General features: G+C 41.9%; 1 protein-coding gene across 1 annotated transcript in view; it reads left to right on the top strand.

The window, feature by feature from the left end:
- The window catches only part of LOC114565158 (kinesin-1 heavy chain), a 31,634-nt gene that overhangs the window by 1,175 nt on the left and 5,512 nt on the right, over window positions 1-24,947 (top strand). Inside the window, exons 2-23 of the mRNA XM_028593047.1 lie at window positions 4,485-4,572; window positions 5,162-5,235; window positions 5,337-5,441; window positions 6,153-6,201; window positions 7,423-7,478; window positions 7,568-7,655; window positions 7,747-7,871; window positions 8,048-8,152; window positions 10,337-10,482; window positions 10,790-10,938; window positions 11,962-12,149; window positions 13,128-13,196; window positions 14,113-14,319; window positions 15,835-15,978; window positions 17,694-17,882; window positions 18,226-18,343; window positions 18,708-18,763; window positions 18,993-19,102; window positions 19,380-19,481; window positions 21,289-21,349; window positions 21,764-21,835; window positions 24,502-24,606. Coding sequence (XP_028448848.1) covers window positions 4,485-4,572; window positions 5,162-5,235; window positions 5,337-5,441; window positions 6,153-6,201; window positions 7,423-7,478; window positions 7,568-7,655; window positions 7,747-7,871; window positions 8,048-8,152; window positions 10,337-10,482; window positions 10,790-10,938; window positions 11,962-12,149; window positions 13,128-13,196; window positions 14,113-14,319; window positions 15,835-15,978; window positions 17,694-17,882; window positions 18,226-18,343; window positions 18,708-18,763; window positions 18,993-19,102; window positions 19,380-19,481; window positions 21,289-21,349; window positions 21,764-21,835; window positions 24,502-24,606 — 2,406 coding nt within the window. The remainder of the gene's footprint in view (window positions 1-4,484; window positions 4,573-5,161; window positions 5,236-5,336; window positions 5,442-6,152; window positions 6,202-7,422; window positions 7,479-7,567; window positions 7,656-7,746; window positions 7,872-8,047; window positions 8,153-10,336; window positions 10,483-10,789; window positions 10,939-11,961; window positions 12,150-13,127; window positions 13,197-14,112; window positions 14,320-15,834; window positions 15,979-17,693; window positions 17,883-18,225; window positions 18,344-18,707; window positions 18,764-18,992; window positions 19,103-19,379; window positions 19,482-21,288; window positions 21,350-21,763; window positions 21,836-24,501; window positions 24,607-24,947) is intronic.

Here is a 24,947-nt window from a genome sequence, read left to right as displayed (position 1 = left end):
GCTAGGCCAGCTGGTAGTGGACAGATTAGCTGGCCTTGGCTAGCTGGCTAGTTTTAATACTGCTGCTTAATTAAAGCTAACATTAGCTAGCTGACCAGGTGGCTACATAACCAACTAAGTTAATAAGCTGTTATTAAAAATAACAGAAGGACAATAAGCTTCCATTACAGATTGGGAAACGCAGACAATGGTAACGTCAAAAGAATTAGTCATTGGCAGTGCAAATCAAGTTATATGCAGGCCATTTGTATTCTGTTGGCCTTCAGTGACTGGACACTCTCAGTTAATAGCCCTACATGTTAAAAATATAGTAAATACCTAATCTGTTTTCTTCTGATGAGGACGATCAGGTTGGAATCAAACCAAAGGTTGTTTTCTTTGGGTTAATTAGCCCTTTAGTGATACAGATCCAGCACTTGATAAGGATAATGGCATTTGCACAATTTCCACTATGACAAAAGAAGGAAATGCCTTTACTAATACAGTGCCATGTTACCTCCATTTTACTGAATCAACCAAGAATTTGCCCAGAGGTCAGTTTGAAAATGGTGTGCACTTGATGCCCTGTCATCATACGCCTTTAAAAAGCATCTTAAATAGGCACCGTTTACCCAAACTTATGTTCATAGCGTTGCGTGCCTCTACGCTATATCTGTATGGTAGGATTAAAAATCATGCACAAAAGCGACAAGGTTGGTGTTTTCACATGCCTTAGACTATAGTATTATAGTATATAAGAAGCATAACAACAGAATAAAAGCTGGGCTGACATCCCAAGTCTGTACATGCTAAATGTGCAAAAGGCAATGGCCTATCATTGAAGGGAAAAATAATGGTTAAACATTAAGTTTCCTAAATGGCTTATTATCCTTCTCTTTGTGGACTTTGTATCTTTGCTCAGCTATGCTTTAAAAGAGTTCACAAGGCAATAGAAACTCATCTTGAATTGCATTCACATGGTTGCAGGTTTCAACTGAGTGGATATGAATCACGTCTTCTCTGGAGTTACACGACTAATTTAGGCGTTGAATTTAGAATACAACGGGTTCATTCATTTTTTTTGTCATGCAAAACAGAAGACTGTTGTAGCTGTGGTGACTTCTTAAATAGTTTTGCTGACACTGACTTTAGGCCTTTTAATTAACAGCAGGCGTACTGTCTGTGCCCCTCAGGCATGATGTGGCCCAGCCTGAGTTCAGAGTGCCAGTCATAGTGCCAAAATACCAGTGCACATTGTGAAGGACGCAAGTGGTGCAGGGCAGAGCCTTGTAGCCTCTGCTGGTGCATCTGCTTTGAGAAGTAAAACACTTTCTGTGCCCATAAGCAGCCGCACAGGCCTCCTGGGTAATCCCTCTGTGTTTTCTCTCCTGGCAACCAGCTGTTCGACCAATCGGAGCAGGGCAGTTGGCCGAGCACCGAGCCATCTCTGCGGGTGGGGAGGGTAATTATTATGGTGATGCATTTGTTTGCAGATGCGCTTGTCCAGGTTGACTGACTCAGCTCATATTTGTATCCGTTTTAAGACCAATCTAGGGCGTGGACCGACCCTGTATCAGGACTGAAGCCCAGCCAGTGGTGACGCCAACCACACTGCACATCGTCAAGACATCTAACGAGCAGCTTCCCCATTGCAGGCCTTGGTGATGCTGTGTTGATGCTTGCAGTAAGCCTGTATTACTCAGCTGTGCCTCATTTAAAAGTCCTGTCGGTCTCTTTCCAGAAAGGGGATGGAGACAAAGTTTCCAGATGAGGTGTTATGGGTGTCTTAACTAGCTCGGTCTGCCAGAGTAGTGCGAGTGTGCAGCGGGTGAATTATTCATGCCTCCATTAATTCCGTGTCAGTTTTGCACATAAAAGATGAGGTCTTTCCCCTGTGCTTTGCTGTCCCACTCGCGTCTTCTATTTGCATACAGTAGCCGGGGATGCTAGGAAACAGAAAGAGTCGGGGCTGTCCGGGATCCGCAAACCTTCTAATAACCCTAACCCTTTTCCCCAGCTGCTAAAAAAAAACATCGCTGTAATCCAATAGAATGTCATGCACCGTACAATAAGAATCCTGTGGATGCTGCAGAATAACCTTGGGACTGTGTGTTACTGTCTCTCCTGAGTGGCTCAGCCTGGGCAAGTATCATGACCAAGCCACCAGGAAGCGGGAATGTGACCGAGCACTTATTAATACTTTAACAATGCATTGCACTGTGATTACATTTTCAGCAAGTAATCCCATTAGACAGAAGTGTAGGTAACGAGGCCAGTAGCGGCAGTTACAATGAGGACTTTAGACTCGGGCTGCGCCATTGTTTGCTGACTTCTTCTGGTGGCTCTGATATCGGCTCAGTGCTCTTTTTCTAGACAAGGTTAATATCAATGTCTTAAAATGCTGCTGCTCTGTGTTTCACTGAGCTGTGTTTTAGATGTGACCGTCTGTTTGGGGGGGGTGGGATTATGAGCCGGAGTGCAAATAGAGGACATCCCAGCTGTAGTCTGAGTAATTCCAGTACTGGTAAAGGTACCTTTTTAGCATTTAATGCCAAGGCAGTGACCTATTTGTGGTTTCACCTTGAGTTATGAATGTGTTTACATGCGCCTGTGGTCCTTCAGCAGAAAGCCTTCATCAGTGGCGTCTCCAAGGTTACGCAGGTCCTGCTTGTCAACATTCTCAGCCTTCCTCTGCTCCTACAGGTGTTAACACTGCTGTCGCCAAGGCACGGATGTTTTGCAACCTGGGGTGTCGCGTCATCTTTAATTAGGGGTGTAACGATACATGGATCTGGGTCAATATATATAGATTCAATCCTCAACAATCCAATATTATCGATAAAAAAGTGAAAACATTGATACGTATCTTCATCTTTTAAGGGGTGCCTTTTATTTGGAAATTCCCACTTTATAGCTATTTTTTGCATTAAAAAGAGTAGTTTGTTTTTCATATAAATGTCTGAAAGAGCTTAGTAATGAAATAGTCAAATCATATTTTAGTTGCTTTATATATATATATATATATATATATATATATATATATATATATATATATATATATATATATATATATATATATATATATCTCTATCTATCTATCTCTGATTGTGTTAAATGGGCTTATGTTGTCTCGTATCGGACGCAGGCCCCTGAATTGAATGAATTGAAATCCTATCGTGGTTTGTGATCTCAGTAAATATTGTATCGATGTCCAAAGACTGGCTACAATATCATATTGTGATAAAATGTGTGATTTTACTTCCCTATCTTTAAGACACCACAGCTAGAACCCCGCCCCTCAGGCTGGAGAAGAGATGAGTCAACTGGGACTTCAAACCTCTGAAGACGGCGTTGCCATCTCAGTTGAACCTCAGAAGTGCTTGTAGCATCAGTTTTATTAGCCTGCGGCGGCCTTCTTTAATCCAGCTATTGATTGCTATCTCCCTGGCATTGGGCTTTAACGTTTTGGCTAGCCTATAGGAAAACCACAATTGGCTTGTTTGAACTGGGCTGGCTCTTTAGCCAGTGGTGGAAGGCTCATGGCCGAGATAGTTGGAGAGGAGTTGTATCAGAACTGCCAACGTTCAGGGGTTAACTAGAACGCAGCCCGCAGAGGGTGAAATAGTTTGTCAATGTCAGCTTGTGACAGCCTGGGAGCAGGCCGGTGGAAACAATGACCATGTAATGCAACGCCCTTGGTCTGAGTCTGGCAGGGGATCTTTGTTGCATGTCATCTTTCCTGTTAACCCCACCCCCCCCCTTTCCTGTCACCTTGGTATTGCCACTGTCAAATACAGGCAAACAATACAAAAAGATTTGGCCATCAGAGACTCCCCTGTTTTGAAAATCTCCGTACAAGCAGTGAAAGGGGCCTGCAGGTTCCCTTTCTGTTTTTGAAGTTTAAGTTTCTGTAGACTGTAGGTTTTTAGGGCAGCAACTAATGATTATTTTAATTGTCGATAAGTCTGTCGAATATTTTCTCGATTTAATGGATTAGTTGTTTGGTCTATAAAATTTCAGAAAATGGTGGAAAAATGTCTTGACTTATTAAAGATGACTTATTCAAATGTCTCGTTTTGTCCACAACTCAAAGATATTCAGTTCACTGTCCCAGAGGAGAGAAGAAACTAGAACAATATTCACATTCAAGAAGCTGCAATCAGAGTTTTGACTTATTATTCCTAAAAAGTGACTGAATCTTTGTAGCTTTATTGATCTTTTTTTTCCCCCCCTCAGCCATGGCAGAAATGCCCCGCCCATGCTACATTGATTCTAAACAAACTGCTGTTACAGTGCAGAAGGCAAAACGTCTCTGAAAACACCTATCAGATGCTCGGTGTCAAACTAATGTTGACTCGCCGTTTTTGTTTGTTGGTGAAAGAAAGTAGCGCACCGTTTACAAAACCTGTCGCGGATTATTATTTTTAACGAGGTTACACAACAATCGGGTTTTGTGTTGGTCGTGCAGCCATTAACTGACTCGCCCTTCTTCTCTTTCATCCCAGGGCAAACCGTACATGTTCGACAGAGTGTTTCAGTCAAACACGACACAGGAGCAAGTGTACAATGCCTGCGCCCAGAAGATTGTCAAAGGTGAGCTCTCTCTTTGTGTTTTAGTCCGTGTGACGTTATTTTTAGAGGCATGTACCCGACAAATGAAAGGGACACAAGCCTCGCCTTTCTAAGAGAGGAGCTCCCACACTGAACACTTTTAACCCTTGTGTTGTCAACACAAGGGTTAATACAGCCCCTTAGTGCTTATTTGTATAGCATTTTGGTCAGCTTAAACTGTGTTTAAATGTGCTCTAGAAATAAACTTTACTTGCTTTACAAGAGACAGGGTTTAGAGAGCAATTCTCAACAAAGTAAACAGAAGTACATAATCCTTGTTTTGACAACACAAGGGTTAAAAACACGCTAAAACCCCTGGTTTTTACTAAAGTCTATGAATAACTGTGTTTGTTGTGTCTTTTGCTTTGCTTGTTGTGTGTGTTCTATACATTTTAAGTCCTGTATAGATCTGTACACGCACTGGCTCCCTGTATAATTGTTTTTAGTTGCTTTTGTGTAAAAAGCACCTTGTGTTATTATTGATTTGCATGACATTTGCTATAGAAATAAAGTTTGATTGCTAAATCTTGACTTAAATGCCAAAAAAAACCTCCTGTTTGGTGTCTCGTAGATGTCCTGGAGGGCTACAACGGAACGATTTTTGCATACGGGCAGACGTCATCCGGCAAAACGCACACCATGGAGGTAGGGATGATTTCTAAGATCTGGTGTTATTTTTCAAATAAAGTGCGTCCCGTTTTGGTTGAATCTTCACATCCGTACATTTGTGTGCTCTCCGTTTGCAGGGGAATCTCCATGACACAGATGCAATGGGCATCATCCCCAGGATAGTTCAAGATATCTTCAACTACATCTATTCCATGGATGAAAACTTGGAGTTTCATATCAAAGTAAGTAGTTAAAAGGGGCTGAGACGCAGATTGCTGCAGTGCGTAGAGAGACACCACCCTCCAAATGTGAAGTGGCATTTCGTACCCCCAAATTCAGATTCCAGCTCCAGATAGTGTGTTTTTAAAAACCTGATATTTATGGCTTACCAACACTATTTCACAACTGTGGGTGCTAGAATTGAGCAAAACTGTACTCCCTGTTTTGCAGTTTGCTATTACTAAGCATTTTTCTGGCGACAATATAAGTGCTGTGTAACATGTCACTTGGAGCTGCTGCATCATAGTTCCTGGCTGACTGTTTGTTGATCTCTACTCGGGCATTACAACACATGCTGTTACATTTGTGTGTTGAGAATGAGAGAAATAAATGTAAGTGATGAGACATTAACTGGATTCAGTTTGATTAAGATTGATATTGTTTGCTCTTCAGAATATACCAGTGTCTAAAGTATCAGACTTTCTGTCTGAACACAGCCAGATTGTTAACGGTCAGGCAAATCCGGTCAGAAATCCATCAAACTGATCCTGGAAAGATTATGAGAAACCAATCTCAAACCACTTTTTACACCTTTTTTTCCCCTCTGCCTCTTGGGTTTTTCCTTGGTTTTTTTTATCATCCGCGGTAAAGAAAAAACAGCCCCCTGTGTTTATCTCGATTCTCTGGTCTGATCTCTGGGTTGTCAAATAATGAGACTTCTTCTCTTTCCACAGGTTTCCTATTTTGAAATTTACTTAGACAAGATCCGGGACCTCCTGGATGGTAAGTGGCCGTAATGGTGCACTGAACACTGTACCTCTCATCCAGCACCTAGTCGTACCAGACAGCGGTCACAGACGTTAGGGCTGCTCCATTATGAAAAAAAAAAAATCATAATCACCATTATTTTGGTCAATATGGAAATCAGGATCATTCAACACGATTACTCATTGACTTCGGAAAGATGTTGCAATAATTGAACTTAACAAATGGTAAAAAAAAAAAAAAAGGCAAACAAATCAACAGTGAAAACAACTTGAACTGTGCAATTTCCCTGAATACTTTTCCATCCATACATTTGTTTTCACTCCGATTCAGAACACAAGACAAACTAAGAGTTTGCCTGCAAAACGTGGTGTGCAAAAATAATCTTTTTTTTCTTTTTCAATTCTTGTGTTTTTGTGATCATTGTAGCTGAAATCGTAATCGGGATTTAAATTTGGAGTAATTGAACAGCCCTAACAGACAGAGAGGAAAAAATGAACGAGCATCAGTGTTGCAAACATGATGGAGGACGATGGTAGCTGTAAACACGCTGACTTTGTTGTTCATTTAAATGTGTATTCTACATATACAACAACCCATCAAAAGTCTACCAAGCAGGCCACTCGACAAGCGTGTGATATTGATCAATGCCTTGAATGGTGTCAAAATGAGCTGCAGAAACTAGAAATTGTTTTCTTTTTCTGTTGTGTCTGTTATGTTATGCTGTACATGTAGGTTCTCATGTTAGCCCGTTCTTTTGACGGGGATGTCAACAACACTAGGACTTGGTGATAACTATATTTGTTTGCGACTCCTTTTAGTTAAGTGAAAAAGGACATGTATTAAATAGATTTGAAAACAGTCCCCACAATACCTGTTCTAATTGGCCGACAGTTGTAGCTCTTGTAGAAGAGTATCTGTTTCAAGGTATATAAACCTGCTGAGGGGAAGTTTTCTAGCTCGTACACAGTTTAAACTGGCCAACGGGGAAACATTTCAGAAGTTATTTGCTGATGGGAGCCATTCATGTACAAGAGCATTTGAGATGTGATGACCAGAGCCCATCCGCTCTAGCGGTGGGATTGGAGGCAAAGGCTTTAGGCGCACACAGAATTTGGCTTCATATTTATATAAATGTTTACATTTTTTAATGTTTAGGGCACCCAACAGGATGCCATGTGTTTTGTAGTGCAAGGTCAGTTTCCCTGACACCTTTTCCCCTCTCATCTCCATCACTAGTGTCAAAGACCAATTTGTCAGTGCATGAAGACAAGAACAGAGTACCATACGTCAAGGTGAGACCCAACTTCCTGCAAGTATTATCTGGTCAAAAACCTGTTTGTGAAGGCCAACAATCTAACCACATGTTGCTTTTTTTTCAAAGGGCTGCACTGAGAGATTTGTCTGCAGCCCCGATGAGGTCATGGACACAATTGACGAAGGCAAATCAAACAGACACGTAGCAGTTACAAGTAAGCGACCTGTAGTCCGTTTCACAAAGCCACTGGCTGTTAGTTTTTGCATTTTTGAGACTGATGTTTTTTTGCCACGCTACGTTTTTAGACATGAACGAGCACAGCTCCAGGAGTCACAGTATCTTCCTGATAAACGTCAAACAGGAGAACACTCAGACAGAGCAGAAGCTCAGCGGCAAACTTTACCTGGTGGATCTGGCTGGCAGTGAAAAGGTACAGAGAACCATCTGTCATGACTTATTCATTATTTTTTTTACATGAAGAACTGTAGTCTACGTTTTTGCTCGATACATTTTTCCTGTGTTGCCTACTTGGTTTGGAGTCGGTTGTTGGTCTTAAACGTTGTGCTGCCCGAGACCTGGCTGAGGTTATTGTCTGTGATTTTTCAGGTCAGTAAAACGGGAGCAGAGGGAGCCGTGCTGGATGAAGCCAAGAACATCAACAAGTCTCTGTCGTCCCTGGGAAACGTCATCTCGGCTCTGGCTGAAGGATCGGTCAGTAACTCTACTTCAACTCTCTTTGGTCTTGTTTTCTTAAATCTGTTGGTGCAGTTAAGGAGCCCCTATTATTATACTCCATTTCAGCGTCATATTTGTACTCTTGGGGTCTCCTAGACTAGGTTTACATGCTTTTGATGTTTAAAAAACATGTTATGTTTTTCATACTGCCCATTGCTGCAGTGCCTCCACCTGAAACGGTCTGTTTTGGCCCGCCTTCCTGAAAAGCCCAGTCTGCTCTGATTGGTCAGCTGGCCCACTCTGTTGTGATTGGTCATTCTCAATTAATAATTTGAGGAATTTCTAACAGGAATGTGGGCGAGGCTTTTCAGGCAGTTAGGAAAAAGTGCTGTATGTCTGTGGGAGAGAAAGCTCTGTTTGGAGTGGAATGTGATTTTACTTAGCCTAGAAATCTCGACCACCCTAGCGGCAGCAAATGAAATCTGCAGCCAGGGGGGTCTAGCAACTCTCCGTTTGCTTGCGAGCTGGAAAAACCAAACTCTGGTCAGGCCAATCACATTGTGTATAGAGTCGGTGGGCGGGGCTTAACGACTGCAATGTTGCGACGGTTCCGCGTGAATTCCCCGCTACTTGAAAACAAAGAAGATTGCTGCTGGCGAACAGCGGTCTTTGGAATCGGCTTTGGCGACTCTGGAAGACTTGGAGTTCAGCTTTTCTTTGAGAAAAGACCAAAGAACAGCACTGAAGTCATTGCTTCTGCGTTGCTCTGGTTGGTTGTAGCTCAGAATTTGAAAGACAACCGTTTATCCCGCCCCTCGGATTGAGCCCTGCCAATGATGTGTTCCCAGACCCAACATCTTGATGTGGGTCTGGCTTGTCAGGCTAGTTTTTCTCTACATTATACATCTATTACGTACACAAAAAGCTAACCAACCAAAAGACGGGAAAAATCCAAAAAAGCATAATAGGGGCTCTTTAAGAAGATCAATTTGTGAAATATACTGTGGTGTTCTGTGGATTTTGGCCTTTTTATTTGCACTGTTTGTAAAAGTGAATGATCCAAAATGTTTCCTAATTGAGGTTACTGTGGAACTGTTGACTGTCTTGTCAGTTAAGATTTAATCGTTACTTCAGCACACAATGAGCCCAAATGTGTTTTTCTTTTCTTATTCAGCACAACAAATGTTAGATCTTTTATAACCTTAGGTGATGAATTTTAGAGAAGAAATTGGCTAACTGTCGATGTAGCAGACAGAAGGTGAATGCAGTGTTTACCAACTGCACAGCTCCAAATCTGGAAAACCTGCATCTTTTTACCCTCTGTTACTTATGAAAGTGCCATTTCCCACCATCTACAGGTCCTTTGTGTCTCAGAAATAACTCAAGCAGATAACAGCTTTCCTCCAAGCAATGTTTTGCTTTAGCGGCTTCATAGTGGTCTCGCACTTTTCACTTCAAGAAACCATTGCTTTGTTCTTGGGCGCCTCGGCTCTGTAAATGACCTGGAGCGGACAGCCTCTGATATATCTGTGATGGTCTGAAACAAACAAGCTGTTGTGCAGAGAGAAGTCTCACTACTGACTGATTATCGGGGTGTCTTAAGAATTATAGCAGACTGCTGCAGCTTAGCTGTGTGCATCAATACTAATAATATGTCAAGTTACATTTAACTGCCATCTAGTTTTACTTAACTCATGAGAACTGTAACTGAAGCCATAGCATCCTGTTGTCTCTGTGCTGGTGAAATCACACGCCTCTTCTTCAGTTTCAGGACCACAGGCACTGCATGTTTAATTGTATTATCCTAACAGACAATAGCATACTTTTCTATTGTATTTCTTTTCTCCGTCTAACTCTGGGGTTTGGACATGTTGGCTATTACTTAGGGGTATAAATCCCACGTTGTATCACAATAAGATATTCTATTGAGTCTTTGGGCGATACAATATTTGCTGTTATCACAAAGTCCGCCACGATACAATGTCGATACATTTCAGGGCCTTGTGACAGATACGAGACGCTACATAAGCACAATCCGTTACATTTATTCAGTCACAAAAAGCAACCAAAATAAGTTGTCATTTTCATTAAAGCTATAGTGCCTAGGTTTTTATTTTTTATTTTTACCATAACACAGATTTTCTCAGGTTTTGTAGGAGCCACCGCAGTAAGTTTGTGTTCTGCTCATGAGATGTTCCTGTATGTTTCTGTGTATACCAGGGCTACATCCCCTACCGAGACAGCAAGATGACCCGTATCCTGCAGGACTCGCTGGGCGGTAACTGTCGAACCACCATCGTCATCTGCTGCTCGCCTTCCTCCTATAATGAGGCCGAAACTAAATCCACCCTCATGTTCGGACAAAGGTCGGTAGGCCAGTAGAACCAAAACAAGCCATACTGCTCTGATATTTCATACGTTTCTAATATAAATACTTTTAAATTGAGACCCCTTTAAATAATACTTTAAAATACAGTTTAAGAAGTCCATGTAAAGGTGTAGGAAAGTTATGGAAAACCATACATGTATTCATAATCATTGTCACATTTGGGCCAGATGGATGGATGGTTCAAGCTTGGTTTTTTGAAGGAATAATAGTGCATAAAATGTCCTTATTATTTTCATTTTAAGTGGAATTAAACCTGTTTTGTTTTTTTTCCCCCCCACACCCAGAGCAAAGACCATCAAGAACACGGTCACTGTGAACGTGGAGCTGACGGCAGAGCAGTGGAAGCAGAAATATGAGAGGGAGAAGGAGAAGAACAAGACCCTGAGGAGCACGGTCACCTGGTTGGAGAACGAGCTCAACCGCTGGAGGAACGGTGAGGATCTGGACTCTTATTCCATTGTTTCTTCTTCATCCATCCACAGATTCCTTAGAACAATGAAACCATGCCGTACAACTTTTCACGTTTGATCCAGATTCTTTGACTCAGTGGTCTCAGTGCAGGTTGCAATGCCACAAACAGATGTTGTCTTTGATTCCTACCATAGGAAACATCAGCACACCTCTTTGTAGGAGTGATGACACTTTTGTCTTTGTGGTCAGTCTGCCCACTGTATGCAGTTTAAATGGCTGGTTTGGTCTACAGTGCATCATGGACAACTTACTTTAAACTTATTTGTTAATTGGATAGTACAAATAAAGCTCTTCACACACACACAAACGTAATATGTGATAGAACAAATAAAGTTCTTCACACACACAAACTTAAAGGTGCACTAGGTAGCCTCATAAAACTAACTAAACTAGTCATATTTGCTGAAACTGACCTTATGTTTGAGTAGAGTTACATCAAGCAGGTCATTAAAAAAAAATAAAAAATCCGGATCCTCTGGCACCATCTACAACCTGTAGTGCGATTTGCAAAAATCCACCGCTCCCTGTTCATTTACACCAATCAGGGCCGGTGGGGGTGTCTAACTGAGTGTCGATCACTGTTCATGCACACACATCCATTCTCCCTTGTGGGGGGAGGGGCTTAGGAGACCGTTTTGGGCTTTAGCAGAAAGGGGGGGAGGGACTGAGAAGTTGTCTAAGTTCAAATTCTTTGGCTAAATCCTGGATCTTCACAATCCTACCTACAGCACCTTTTAATATGTGATTGAACAAATAAAGTTCTTTTAAACAAACAAACGTAATATGTGATGGAACAAATATAGCTCTTCTCACAGACAAAGTGTGTGTGTGTGTGTGTGTGTGTGTGTGTGTGTGTGTGTGTGTGTGTGTGTGTGTGTGTGTGTGTGTGTGTGTGTGTGTGTGTGTGTGTGTGTGTGTGTGTGTGTGTGTGTGTGTGTGTGTGTGTGTGTGTGTGTGTGTGTGTGTGTGTGTGCTCCCACCCCAGGGGAAAGTGTGCCAGTGGAGGAGCAGTTTGACAAGGAGAAGGCCAACGCCGAGGTGCAGGCCCTGGACAACATAATCAACGAGAAGCAGGCCTCCACGCCCAACGTGCCGACGGTTCGCCTCACTGACGTGGAGAAGGACAAGTGTGAGGTGGAGCTGGCCAAGCTTTACAAACAGCTGGACGATAAGGTGAGGGAGAGGCCAGGAGGTGTGGAACTGGGCTATGAATGTGGGGTTTGTAGACTCGGCATGTTATGTACACCGGTTTTACACACCACTCACACATGAAATGTGATAATGAGTTTCATCATAAAATATGCAAATGACACTTTAAAACTGCTGTAGGTTATCTGGAGGGAAACTGATCAAATCTGTAGCAAAAAAAAACAACTAGGATGACATGCCTAGGTAACTAAAGAGACATTCCTCTGATTCAAGCCTCATGGTTTCCATCCAGTGTATGGTAAATTGATATTAGAGAGAAGCAAGGCGATTCGAACATGTTCCTGCTGGTCTTTGGAGCCTATTTCCACCAGATGGCTTTAAATTCATTAGAAATAAATGTTAATCCCTAGACGTCACCTACTGTTAGATGTCCCGCTGGCTGGTCCGACAAAATACAGCCTGAAGAGAGAGGCATTCTGTAGTTGGTGGATGTCTTTGTGAAAACCAACTTTGAATTTTCTTTTAGTCACTACAACATTTTAATTTCAATGTTAGCCCTCGTTTTCAAAGTTTTTTTTTTAATATCAGAAATATGGCGTTCTTTCAACCAAATTACCCAGAAATAAAGTGGATGCATGATGTGTGTTGTATGGAACCCATACAACATTCTTTGCAGGTAATATTAATGATTACTTCCATTGAATTTTGGGTGTTTTACTCAATTTTATAGCATTTAAAAAAAAAAAAAAAAAAAAAAAAAAAAAAAAAAGATTAAATGGTTTTAAATCTGGTAAAACTCTCGATAAACTTCACATTTATCCTCGTACAAAAATCGATATCTTTGCCTTAACAGGGGTTCTATAACAAGTAAATAAAAGCAGCGTTCCTTTATTTCATCCAAAGCTTTTTCATTTATCATTGTCATCTGCCACCCTGTATCCAGGGATACGTGGCGTTGCTGCCGTGAAGGCTAATGTCCCTTTGTCTCTCTGCGCCTAACAGGACGAGGAAATCAACCAGCAGAGCCAGCTGGCTGAGAAGCTGAAGCAGCAGATGCTGGACCAGGATGAGGTGAGTACTGGAGCTCCGGCAGGCGTCGGGAAGGAGAACATGCAGGGATGAGGGAACTCTTGATCTTTGTAGTCTCGGAGGTGTGGAGTGAGGGTAACACAAGAAGCTATCGCGGCTGTCAAGTTGTATTTATATTTGACTTACTCCAGTCCCTCAAGTAGGGCTACAATCTTCAATTAGGTTAAGATTTGCTTTGACATTGGGTCTGGCAGTAAAATTTGTACTCGCTGGTTTTTAAGTAGCAGACTCTATGGGTTGCTAGCATGAAAAGTGAGTTTTGCACACTTTGTATGTCATAACATTGAGTAATGTGTGTAGTAATACTACTACAATTCATTTTTTCAGTGACGTTCCTACGATCATTTTAAAAATTGCTGCAAGCGATCAATTTTTAAGTGCAAAGAAAGTTAGCCAGAATGAAGGCTTTGTGTGTTTAAAGCTTGAGGGTGTAGCTTTTTTTTATATTAATGATTATATTAATCAAGCCATTGCCAAATGAATTGCTACAAAGCTAATTACGACTCTCAGCTCCACACAACTCTCTCTGGATTTCTCAGTATGACTATGTTCAGAAGATTGGGGCGTCCGGTGACTTCCGCTTTTGAAGATAATGACCTCTTCTGAAGAGTCCATCATGTATTCCTCCGTGTCCTCCTTGGCTACTAGCAGCTGTGTGGAGGAGGGGGTGGGGGCGCGTGCGCAATTACGAAAGGCTTGTGTCATGTGGATGCAACAACAGTGGTGTCGTCATTACTTAGAATTCCTCATGGGGCCGACAGAAACTACGCACTATAGCTTTAATAGATCAAAATGCTAATTGCTTATTCATCCATATTGTAACACATTGAGTAATTCCTGCAGCCCTCATTCATATGAAAACAAGTAACCCAATTGGACTTCCCTCCCGCCCTTGCAGCTTCTGGCGTCGTCACGCCGCGACCACGAGAACCTGCAGGCGGAGCTGAACCGCCTGCAGGCGGAGAACGAGGCCTCCAAGGACGAGGTGAAGGAGGTGCTGCAGGCTCTGGAGGAGCTGGCCGTCAACTACGACCAGAAGAGCCAGGAGGTGGAGGATAAGACCAAGGAGTTTGAGGCCATCAGCGAGGAGCTCTGCCAGAAATCGGTGAGCTGGGGACCTACCCAAATTCAGTCATGTGCCTTTTAATTTGTCCTTTGTTTTTGGCTATGTTATGTGTAAGACAATTGCGCAACCCAATAATTTGACTTGTACAACCTGCAGGGATAAAAATAACTACAGACACACGCATGCGGACTTGCATGCACACATTTCTTACTGCTACAGCCCCTGTGTTTCACAATTCAAGAGGACATCGGGGTTGACTATATTCAATCAGTCTCATGACGTACAATATGTTAGATTTGTCCAAGAGCAAAAACTATTCACATTAATCACTAACTAGTGGAACTTAAAGGAAGAATCTTGCCATTGGGGATTAGGTAAACCTGCGCCAGTCGGATTCAATCTTCTTTCTTTTTTTTTTTTTTTTTTTTTTTATTAAATCAAAGTCTTTTTATTGTATTTTCATATACAACAAACAACAGATACATAACAACCCACATCCCACCAACCCACATTGCACCACTGCTACAAAGAAAAGCGGACTATAAAATAAAAAGGAGGACAACAACATTCACATCATACAATGTCATTAGACTCAAGTTTCAATCTTTTTAAATAGTGGAAATGATATTTATTATTTATTTTATTTCAGTTTTTTTCTTTTTCCATTGAAAACAATAGAAGAACATACTGAGACAAAGAATACATGCCTTTTCTGTCTCTCTCTCTCTCTCTCTCGCTCTGTCTCTGTCTCTCTCTCTCTCTGTCTCTCTCTGTCTCTCTCAATTCAATTCAGTTTGCTTTATTGGTGTGAACAAAGAAAACATGTTGTTGCCAAAGCAGTTTACAGAAAATACATATATAGTACATATCACATATTTAATACATACAGTAGGTGTCGCATAGATTCTATACTACACTGATAGTTATACAACACTACATTACAAAACAATTACATAACACAATCTAATACTTAACAGTTTTGTACAGTATAATGACTGTACAAGCCTAAACCAATGTGTAATGTTGGGATCTTATAGTGGTGAGTCCCTCAGATTCATATGGAGCTGCCAGTGGAGCTGCTGTCCTTTCTCCTAGGAGAACTACCAGCTTCTTTTCTGATGTTAACATTGGGAAATTTGCTGGGGTTTTTTGGGCTATTTTTCCAAAGTGTAAATCTCTTAGAGAAGAGACTTTCTCACAGTGGAGAAGGAAGTGTATCTCTGTTTCTATCTCACCTGTTGAGCAGTGAGCACTAATACACTCCCCTCTGGGCAGCCATGTCTGTCTGAGTCTTCCTGTCTCTACGGCCAGTTGGTGGGACTGTATTTAGTCAGGCTCTGTCTCTGCTTCAGATCTCTGACAGTGTGCAGATACTCTCTCTCGCTCTCTCTCTGTCTCAATTTTCAATTTTAAAGAGGTTTATTGGCATGAGAAGACATTGCTTATATTGCCGAAGCAGATAACTTAACAAATTAACAGTAACAGGCACAACATAAACTATAACACGAACACCAACATAAACATAAAGTTTCTTCCCCCCCACCCCCCCTGCAGTCCATCCTGTCGTCTCTGGACTCTGAGCTCCAGAAGCTGAAGGAGATGTCCAACCACCAGAAGAAGAGGGTGACCGAGATGATGTCCTCACTGCTCAAAGACCTGGCTGAAATTGGCATCGCCGTCGGCAGCAACGACATCAAGGTACTGGGGGGGCCTCGTGCTCGTTACTATGGCAGCACTACGGCTAACAGTAGTGACACCAGCTTCTAGGAATCCAGAGGAGGAAGGAGAAGTTTTTTTTTTGGATTGGTTGGTGAGAAAGAATCCTTTGACAGGATGTTGCAGCGATACAAATATGTCAAAAAAAGGTTCACGCCCAGTGACTAACCATGATACATGTCCAGTACAATGTCAGTTCAGATATTCTGATGATCCAATGCATGAACACCTGCCTCTTTCTTGTATTTATTTTAATTTTACTTAACTTTTATTTTCCCAGGAATATTCTCATTGAGACTTAGATTCTCCTTTTACAATGGGAGTCCTGGTTAAGACAGCAACAGACTTGAAACAAAAGCAGCAAAGTGTTCAGTAACAGGACGTGTACATTGAGTGGTCAGATATTACAATCCTGTTTTAAATAATCTTCCATGCTTCAAGATGACTCTGTAGCTCACACCAAAATGAGGTTGCAAAGACTTTGAAAGCCCTTTCACCAAGCGCGGTACGGGTTCGAAGAATGACCTCCATCATTTGTCCATGTGACCCAAGGTTGCAACTACTAGGGCTGGGACAATATGCTTTTTGTCCCGATTCCATTCTTTCACCATACGTGGGTGCCGATTGGATTTGTGTCGCACATTTCATTTATTGCGATTCTAGAAGTAGTGTGATCCGATAGTATTTAATTTCCTTCTTTAACAAAACAAGTTGAATAATAACACTTCTAGAGACAATACATCATGAGATTTTTAACAAACAAATTGTTTTCTAAGAAGAATGCACATCACATGTCAGTCAAATTGACGATTTATTTCAGAACATAATGTAGATTTTCTGAATTTTCCGCTTTGGTCAGAAAATGGATATGATGTAGTCGGTGGTACCTTTTTATAAACAGAAAATATTTAGGTGTATCATTGGTAAAACTGAAAAGAAGGACAAATTATATCATTATGCTATATATTCAACAACAATAAAACGGATACGTGAGATAAAGCTGTTTTCACACATACAGGTAATTCACTTCTCGTTCCTCGCTAAAAGTTCAAATCATTTTGACTTTAGTCGTGCAACCTTGCCCATATTTTCACCTGTTGCTAAGTAACGTACATTAACATACCATGGTCTCATGAATGTAGCATACCTGTAGCAAGCTCCTTCGTAGTAACTAGCGGTTAAAAAACGTCAAAGAGGAGCTCCGTGCTACAGAGAGGCGATTGCTAGTTGTTCAAGCCGCTACAGACCTCCGTCACCGCTCGGTCGTATCAGCAGCATTTAGGAGATGTGTTGAGCTGCAACAGAGTTCCTCAACACCAGCTCTGGTGCTCCATGGTGCTCCGTCAGGTTCAGTTGTCCGAGAATAGGGGACTGTGAGCCGGGCACAGAGCACCGCGAGCTGTCATTTAGGTGGAGATTACGGTTAAGTAAGTAATGAAACGACTAGTTAAGAAAAGAACTAATATTAGTCCCTGTCGCTGCCATGTTGTTGGTGTATCTCCATGGCAAACGTGCGGGGGGAGGCCTGAGCCCGTTCAGAGCTACGTGGTCCCAGAGGGGAGTGTCGGCGGATGTTAAGGAGAAAACCGATTTTTCATTTAAACAGCCCAAATTCTTCCAACTTTTCTCTTCTTTCTTTCTTTTTCCTTCTTTCCATGCGGTCGTGCCTCTTCAACGCTCCCCTTCTGCCCCTCCAGCAACACGAGGGCAGTGGGCTGATTGACGAGGAGTTCACCGTGGCCCGTCTCTACATCAGCAAGATGAAGTCCGAGGTGAAGACCATGGTGAAACGCTGCAAGCAGCTGGAGGGCACCCAGTCAGAGAGCAACAAGAAGATGGACGAGAACGAGAAGGAGCTGTCTGCCTGCCAGCTGCGCATCTCCCAGGTACGCAACAACTGACCACAGTCGGGTGGTGAATAGGGCTGCAGTAGATGAAAACATATGCAACTGTGATTCTTTTGACTGATATTGCGATATGATTCACGACATCATTTTTTTGCGAGGATCTGTAACAAATCGGATATATTCTTTAGTCTGTAAAGACTAAATAATATCCGCAATTTGGATATTGCACTAGTCCATATTGCAATTTCGATAACATTGCGTGTAACTGTGCAGCCCTGGTTGTGAACGGACTGATCCCTGTGTGTATGTGAAGAAAGAACCGTTTCTGAATTCTGCTACCGATTGCATGTGTGAACATGTGTGTTATTTCTTCGCTCTCCAGCACGAGGCTAAAATCAAGTCCCTGACGGAGTACCTGCAGAACGTGGAGCAGAAGAAGAGGCAACTGGAGGAGAACGTGGACTCGCTCAACGAGGAACTGGTCAAGCTCAGCGCTCAGGGTACGTCACCAGTCAACAACCGGGACACCAGCACTCACTTCAAGTCCACCTTAATACATTTAGAGGCAGTCCCTGTTGTTGATTCCTAATACTGAAGTACGGGGTCTAACAGATTTGTCTATTTTTTTAGTTTAGAGCAAGTGCTAAAAAAAGTGTGCACAAGTGGCATGGCAAAAGGGTTAGCAGTCTATGAGAGTCTAAATCAGCAGAAAATCAATACCTTTGTTGCTTTCAGCCACATTTTCAAATCAAATTAATTGACAAGAATTATGTCTAATAACTAATTTTCGTATACCAAGGGCTTCAGTGAGGACTAACATTACTGAGTTTCATCTCATTGCAATGAACCCTGTGTGTTTTACAGAGAAAGTCCATGCCATGGAGAAAGAGAGCGAGATCCAGACTGCCAATGAAGTCAAGGTATGTTCCTCAGCCTCATTGGTCAGTGGACACGACGCGCCATTTCTGGCTAGTGTCGCCGTCAACAACCATCTGAAAACTTAACTCCTCAAAATATGCACTCAGCGCAGATCTAGTACCACAACCGCTTGTAAAGAGCTTGGTATTGCTCATTCATCAACTTGTGTGTGTGTGTGTGTGTGTGTGTGTGTGTGTGTGTGTGTGTGTGTGTGTGTGTGTGTGTGTGTAGGAAGCGGTGGAGAAGCAGATCCACTCCCACCGTGAAGCTCACCAGAAGCAGATCAGCAACCTGAGAGATGAGCTGGACAACAAGGAGAAACTCATCACTGAGCTGCAGGAGTAAGACTTACACTTGTGTTTCCTCAGTCATAGCTCTGTTAGAAATGAACAGTGATACATCTTACAATAAAGGGACAAAATCAGGTTTAAAACTATAAGGAAAACAATGTTTTAGGTATGATATTTTGAGATTTTTAGGAACAAACGACAGCAGCAGCTGCGTAAAAGGTAGTTCTACCATGTTGTTAATAGAGCAAAAGAATCCTCGCTGTTGACACGGATGTGCAGATTCAGTCAGTATGTTGACCTAAACGTGACGCCATGTTGTCTCTTACAGCCTGAACCAAAAGATCATGCTGGAGCAGGAGAGGCTCCGCGTGGAGCACGAGAAACTCAAATCCACCGATCAGGAGAAGAGCCGCAAGCTGCATGAGCTCACGTACGACACCCACACACACACACACACACACACACACACACACACACACACACACACACACACGCAGCACACTCACTCCCTCTCGCTCTCTCTCTCAATTCAATTCAAGGTTGCTTTATTAGCATGACTGTAGGTACAGTGTTGCCAAAGCACAAGCAAAACAGAATAACAATTTTTACAGTAACAATTAGAACACTGACAGCATTAAGGGAAACTGTAACATGAAAAATAGCGTGTACACTTACTCACTCACTGTCCCTCATGTCATGGCAAGCTGCAACATATTTGGCAGCCAGTGGAGTATTCAGTCCTCCTCCTAGCAGGTGGGCCAGTTTATCAGAGTCTTTAAGGGAGCTAAAATTTTGAATTTTGTTGAGAATTGTAAAAAATATCCTTTTCTTATCTGTTCAAACTTTGGACAGTGTAGGAGAAAGTGCATCTCTGTCTCAACCTCAGCAGTTGTACAGAGACCACAGATCCTCTCTCTCTCTCTCTCTCTCTCTCTCTCTCTCTCTCTCTCTCTCTCCACTCTGTTGTCTCAATATTGTTAACATTACTCTGCCAGGCATTTTAGGGGTACTATAGCCACCAAGCCTGACGCCATGGAGTAATTAATGCATTAACTCTCTCCATCTCTATAGCGCTGCGTTAAAGCTTTAGTGCGTAACTTTTTGATATTAATGAACGCCATTGCCAGATGAGTTGCTACAAAGCTAATTAAAACTATCAGCTCCACCCAAATCTCTGTGGATTTTTCAGTATGACTATGTTCAGAAGATTGGGGCATCTGGTGACAGAAACTCGAGTGACGATAATGACCTCTTCTGAAAAGTCCATGTTTTTTTTAATCCTCCTTGTCCTCCTTGGCTACAAGTAACTGTGTGGGGGAGGGGGGAGTGGGGGTGCGCGATCACGGAAGGCTTGTATCATGTGGACGCACCGTCAGTTTGTCATTACTTAGAATTCCTCACGCGGACGACAGAAACTACGCACTATACAGACTAATCTCATAAAGTGGCGTATGTATGACACGCCAATTCGTATGCCGTTTTTACGTGTTATCAAGACTAGAGGTGTGACTCTTGACTGATCTTTCGATTACGATTATCATGTCAGGGATTCGATATCACGATGCGTCAAATACATTTTTCTATTAAAGCCATGTGGGATATTTAATTCATAGCTTTTCAAGCTTCAAAAACCAAACATTCTGCAGTGCTCTAATACTAAATAACTTGGATACATAAAACTATACAGCACTGAGCACATGGCACTTCCTGAATGTGTATAACATAACAGAATATATAAACAGAAATGTTGTTAGGCCTACATTAAATTGTAAACGGAAATAATCGATTATGAGCCTGACGATTATCGACGCAGCATCGTCCATGTCCCCGATTCCATGCATCGATTAATCAAGACGCATAATCGCTTTTTGGCGTGTTTATCAACCCCGTTCGGCGGCCATTGACCTACATTACGTGTGAATTTTGGCGACGCCACATGGCGTGTATGCTTACATCCGCTGTATACAGCGTAGAAATACACGTGGATAGCTCAAAAAAAAAATTATTATTATATCATTATCCCAATATAGGAATTTAGTAAAGGCCGGGCAGAAGGGAAACACTGCAATAACAATGATGGAATCATTTGATTCGTTAATCTCAATGTTCTATGGCGTGGGCTATGGCGGTTCTGGTGTTAATGGCATGATACAGTGAAGGTGCAGCCATTCATCCCCAGCACTGTGGCATGTGCATTTCTTCAGATGTTAACTATTGTTGCTGCTGTTGTTGTTCAGGGTGATGCAGGACAGACGGGAGCAGGCCAGACAGGACCTCAAGGGTCTGGAGGAGACTGTGGTGAGTTCATCCAAACTGATAAAAGAAAGCTCTTATTGTAGCTATTCATCCTATATAAGATAGTAAGGGTTACATCCCTTTGCAAGTAGAAGTGATTGACTTCCTGTCTACAGATCACACTGACACATTGCTACAAGTTGTAACTGTCCAAAGAAAGAAATATGCATTAGTCTTCACACTCAAGTCAATATGATGTTGAGTCAATGAATAATTGTGAACTCGATGCTACCTTCAATATTGAGGTTTCAAACACGCAGAAACATATATTCACATTTAGTGGTACAGTGAGTCTGTTTGATCTATATTGATATCGACTGTGTTCCATCCGTTCTTTATTCACTGGTTCTTTCAGTCTGTTCCAATCATCTCAATCACATTTTGTTGAAATCGACTGCTTGTCTTTTTCCATTCAAGGCCAAGGAGCTGCAGACCCTGCACAATTTGAGGAAGCTCTTTGTCCAGGATTTGGCTACCAGAGTGAAAAAGGTGACTATGATTGTTCATGCCTGGTTGATAAGAAAAAAAGGGGGAATATATTCAGCAAAAAGACCAAACAAAGGACATCATTGATAACAAAATGACACAGTAGTTCTAACCTGACTCCGCCAGATGGATTGCTTCGCATTTGCTCGGCATATCCATCTGGGAACTTTCCGTTGGAGAACTTTTGGGAAGGGGCGGAATACTGGTTATTTGATTGGATGAACCATCTGTCTATCACCTATGTTGGTGATAGACGGGCCAAATCAACCAATCAGATCCACGAAGCGTATGAAAATACAACCACAAGCCCGCCCCTGCTGCTGCAGGCAAAGCATAGCTTGTAAGCTCAGCATGCAAGCAACATGTCGGTAAAGGATATTTGCCGTTTGTGTAACGAGAATTTAGGAATAAAAGGCACCATCTCAACAAAGCTGGAAGTTGACGTCAACCTCCCAAAAACCGGAACCTTTGTCAGCCCATGGGTGTATTAAGAGAACGGTCACGCCCCAACATTTACATAGGCTACACAACTGACCTGAGATCAGGTAGTCTTCTGAATCTAGCTAGGTCATGCAGGTCTCTGCTATTCCATTACAAAATTCACTTCTGAAACTTTTTTTATGCGAGAAATCAACTATGTAAAGCTCACATATGGGCCATTTTACGAAAATGGATGGCTAATTGTAAATTTTGTCCGACTGTGTGTCGGAGTTCAGCGCCGGTGCTGCCTGTGTTGCTGACTCGCCGCCCGGCCTGTTTTCCTTCGCAGACCCCGGCCTGCTAGTCCGCGAGTCTCATTGATAGAGCCTGCGGCTGGATGGAGCTCTATCAATGAGAGCTAGCTGGCCTCCTCTTAGAATTCCTCTGATATTCAGAAATATTCATTAACTTGAAATCGGACACCGTTGTTAGCTTTATAAGACATTTAGGTAGATGTTGTATACGTGGCGTGACGAAATTCAAACTGTAAATATACTCGGAATTACGCCGAAAATGAAGCTAACTATCCGTGATTTGTAGCTACACCGGTAGCTAGGATTGAAGGGACAGTTGCAGATAACAAAAGGCCTAATCTTCACAAATATTCATTAATTTGAAATCGGACACCGTTGTTAGCTTTATAAGACATGTAGCTAGATGTTGTATAAGTGGCGTGACGAAATTCAAACTGTAAATATACTCTGAATTACGCCCGAAATGAAGCTAACTATCCGTGATTTGTAGCTACACCGTAGCTAGGATTGAAGGACAGTTGCAGATAACAAAAGGCCTAATCTTCACAAATATTCATTAATTTGAAATCGGACACCGTTGTTAGCTTTATAAGACATGTAGCTAGATGTTGTATAAGTGGCGTGACGAAATTCAAACTGTAAATATACTCTGAATTACGCCGAAAATGAAGCTAACTATCCGTGATTTGTAGCTACACCGGTAGCTAGGATTGAAGGGACAGTTGCAGATAACAAAAGGCCTAATCTTCACAAATATTCATTAATTTGAAATCGGACACCGTTGTTAGCTTTATAAGACATGTAGCTAGATGTTGTATAAGTGGCGTGACGAAATTCAAACTGTAAATATACTCTGAATTACGCCGAAAATGAAGCTAACTATCCGTGATTTGTAGCTACAAACGGGTTACATCCAGCCGCAGGCTCTATCAAAGGGACTCGCGGACAAGCTGCGTTTATTTCCCCAATAAACTCACATACACCGGCCATTTAGCTAGCAGGAAGAGGGGAGTTGCAGGTGAAAAAACAGTGACTTTGCGCGGGTATGGAGTGCTGTGGGCTGCCGTGACGGAGCTCCAAGTACCTCATAGCAGGCCGGGGTCTGTGAAGGAAGAAAGGCCGGGCGGCGAGGCAGCAACAAAGGCAGCACCGGCCGCTGAACTCCGACACAGTCTTACCAAATTTGCAATTGGCCATCAATTTTCGTAAAACGGCCCATATTTGAGCTTTATATAGTTGATTTCTCGCTAAAAAAAGTCTCAGAAGTGATTTTAATAACAAAATAGCCCAATAAACAATATATAACTTTGCAGTGTCTGAAATATGAGACCTGCTGTTTCTATGTAGTTCGCTCAAACCATCAGCACGTAGCTCATTCTGAATATTCATGAGCATACCATATTTGGAAGAAAAGCTCTTGTTCCAAATAGAGCCATATTCACAGGGTAGTTAAGGGCCTAATAAAATAGCATTTGGGCAATTTTCAGCCCAACCAATGTTACATACCCCATTAGGAGACCTTAAGGAACAGTGTAAAATACCCTATATAATCATTCTATCACCCCTTTAAGTTTGTACTTTTATACATTTTATTAATCAGAACCTTAATATATGTTGATGTTCCTCTTTTCTGTTGGGACAATAAAACAAACAAGTTTATTTTTAAACTGCATTATCATATTATTTAGTGAGGACTCATAAATGACTACAAATAACTAATTTTAGGGAAATCTGTTTATGTTTTGTAACCCGTTTCGGGATTTATTTATTTTTTTACATACATATTGGCCGATATATCGGTTTTTTAAATCCCCAAATATTTGTGTCTATTAAAATCCCTTGATCGGTCGGGCTCTAAAAGGAAGTTAGGATGTGATTGTAAGTCCCCGTGCATATTATTGAAGTTTTAATGCTTGTGTGTTATTCATTGTGCAGAGCGCGGAGATGGACTCAGACGACACCGGCGGCAGCGCAGCACAGAAACAGAAAATCTCCTTTCTTGAGAACAATCTTGAGCAGCTCACCAAGGTTCACAAACAGGTAGGACTTAAAATGCAACAACCTCCCAGCAACAGGATGAAAGAATACTGCTGTCCTTCCAAGATCTCACGTTACCCTTCTCTGACTGGTCACCCTCTGCGCTTGTCCCGTTTGTTTTTCTTCTCGTTCTCCATCATCTTATTCTCTGCCTTTTATTTCAGTTTGCTCTACCATAGAGCTGTAACAATTAAACAATACAATTGTCTCAGAAATAATTGCGATTAACAATATAACAACAATATAATTTTTTTTATATTTATTTATTACTTTTTATAACAAAATAACATTTTGAATGAATCCCAGGATACATCTTTTGGTTATGTGACCCAGATTATGTACTG

Source organism: Perca flavescens, chromosome 12 (assembly GCF_004354835.1).
Source record: "Perca flavescens isolate YP-PL-M2 chromosome 12, PFLA_1.0, whole genome shotgun sequence".
In the NCBI taxonomy this organism is placed as follows: Eukaryota; Metazoa; Chordata; class Actinopteri; order Perciformes; family Percidae; genus Perca; species Perca flavescens.
Note: the sequence above shows the minus strand (reverse complement) of the source record. Positions and strands in the feature narration are given on the sequence as shown.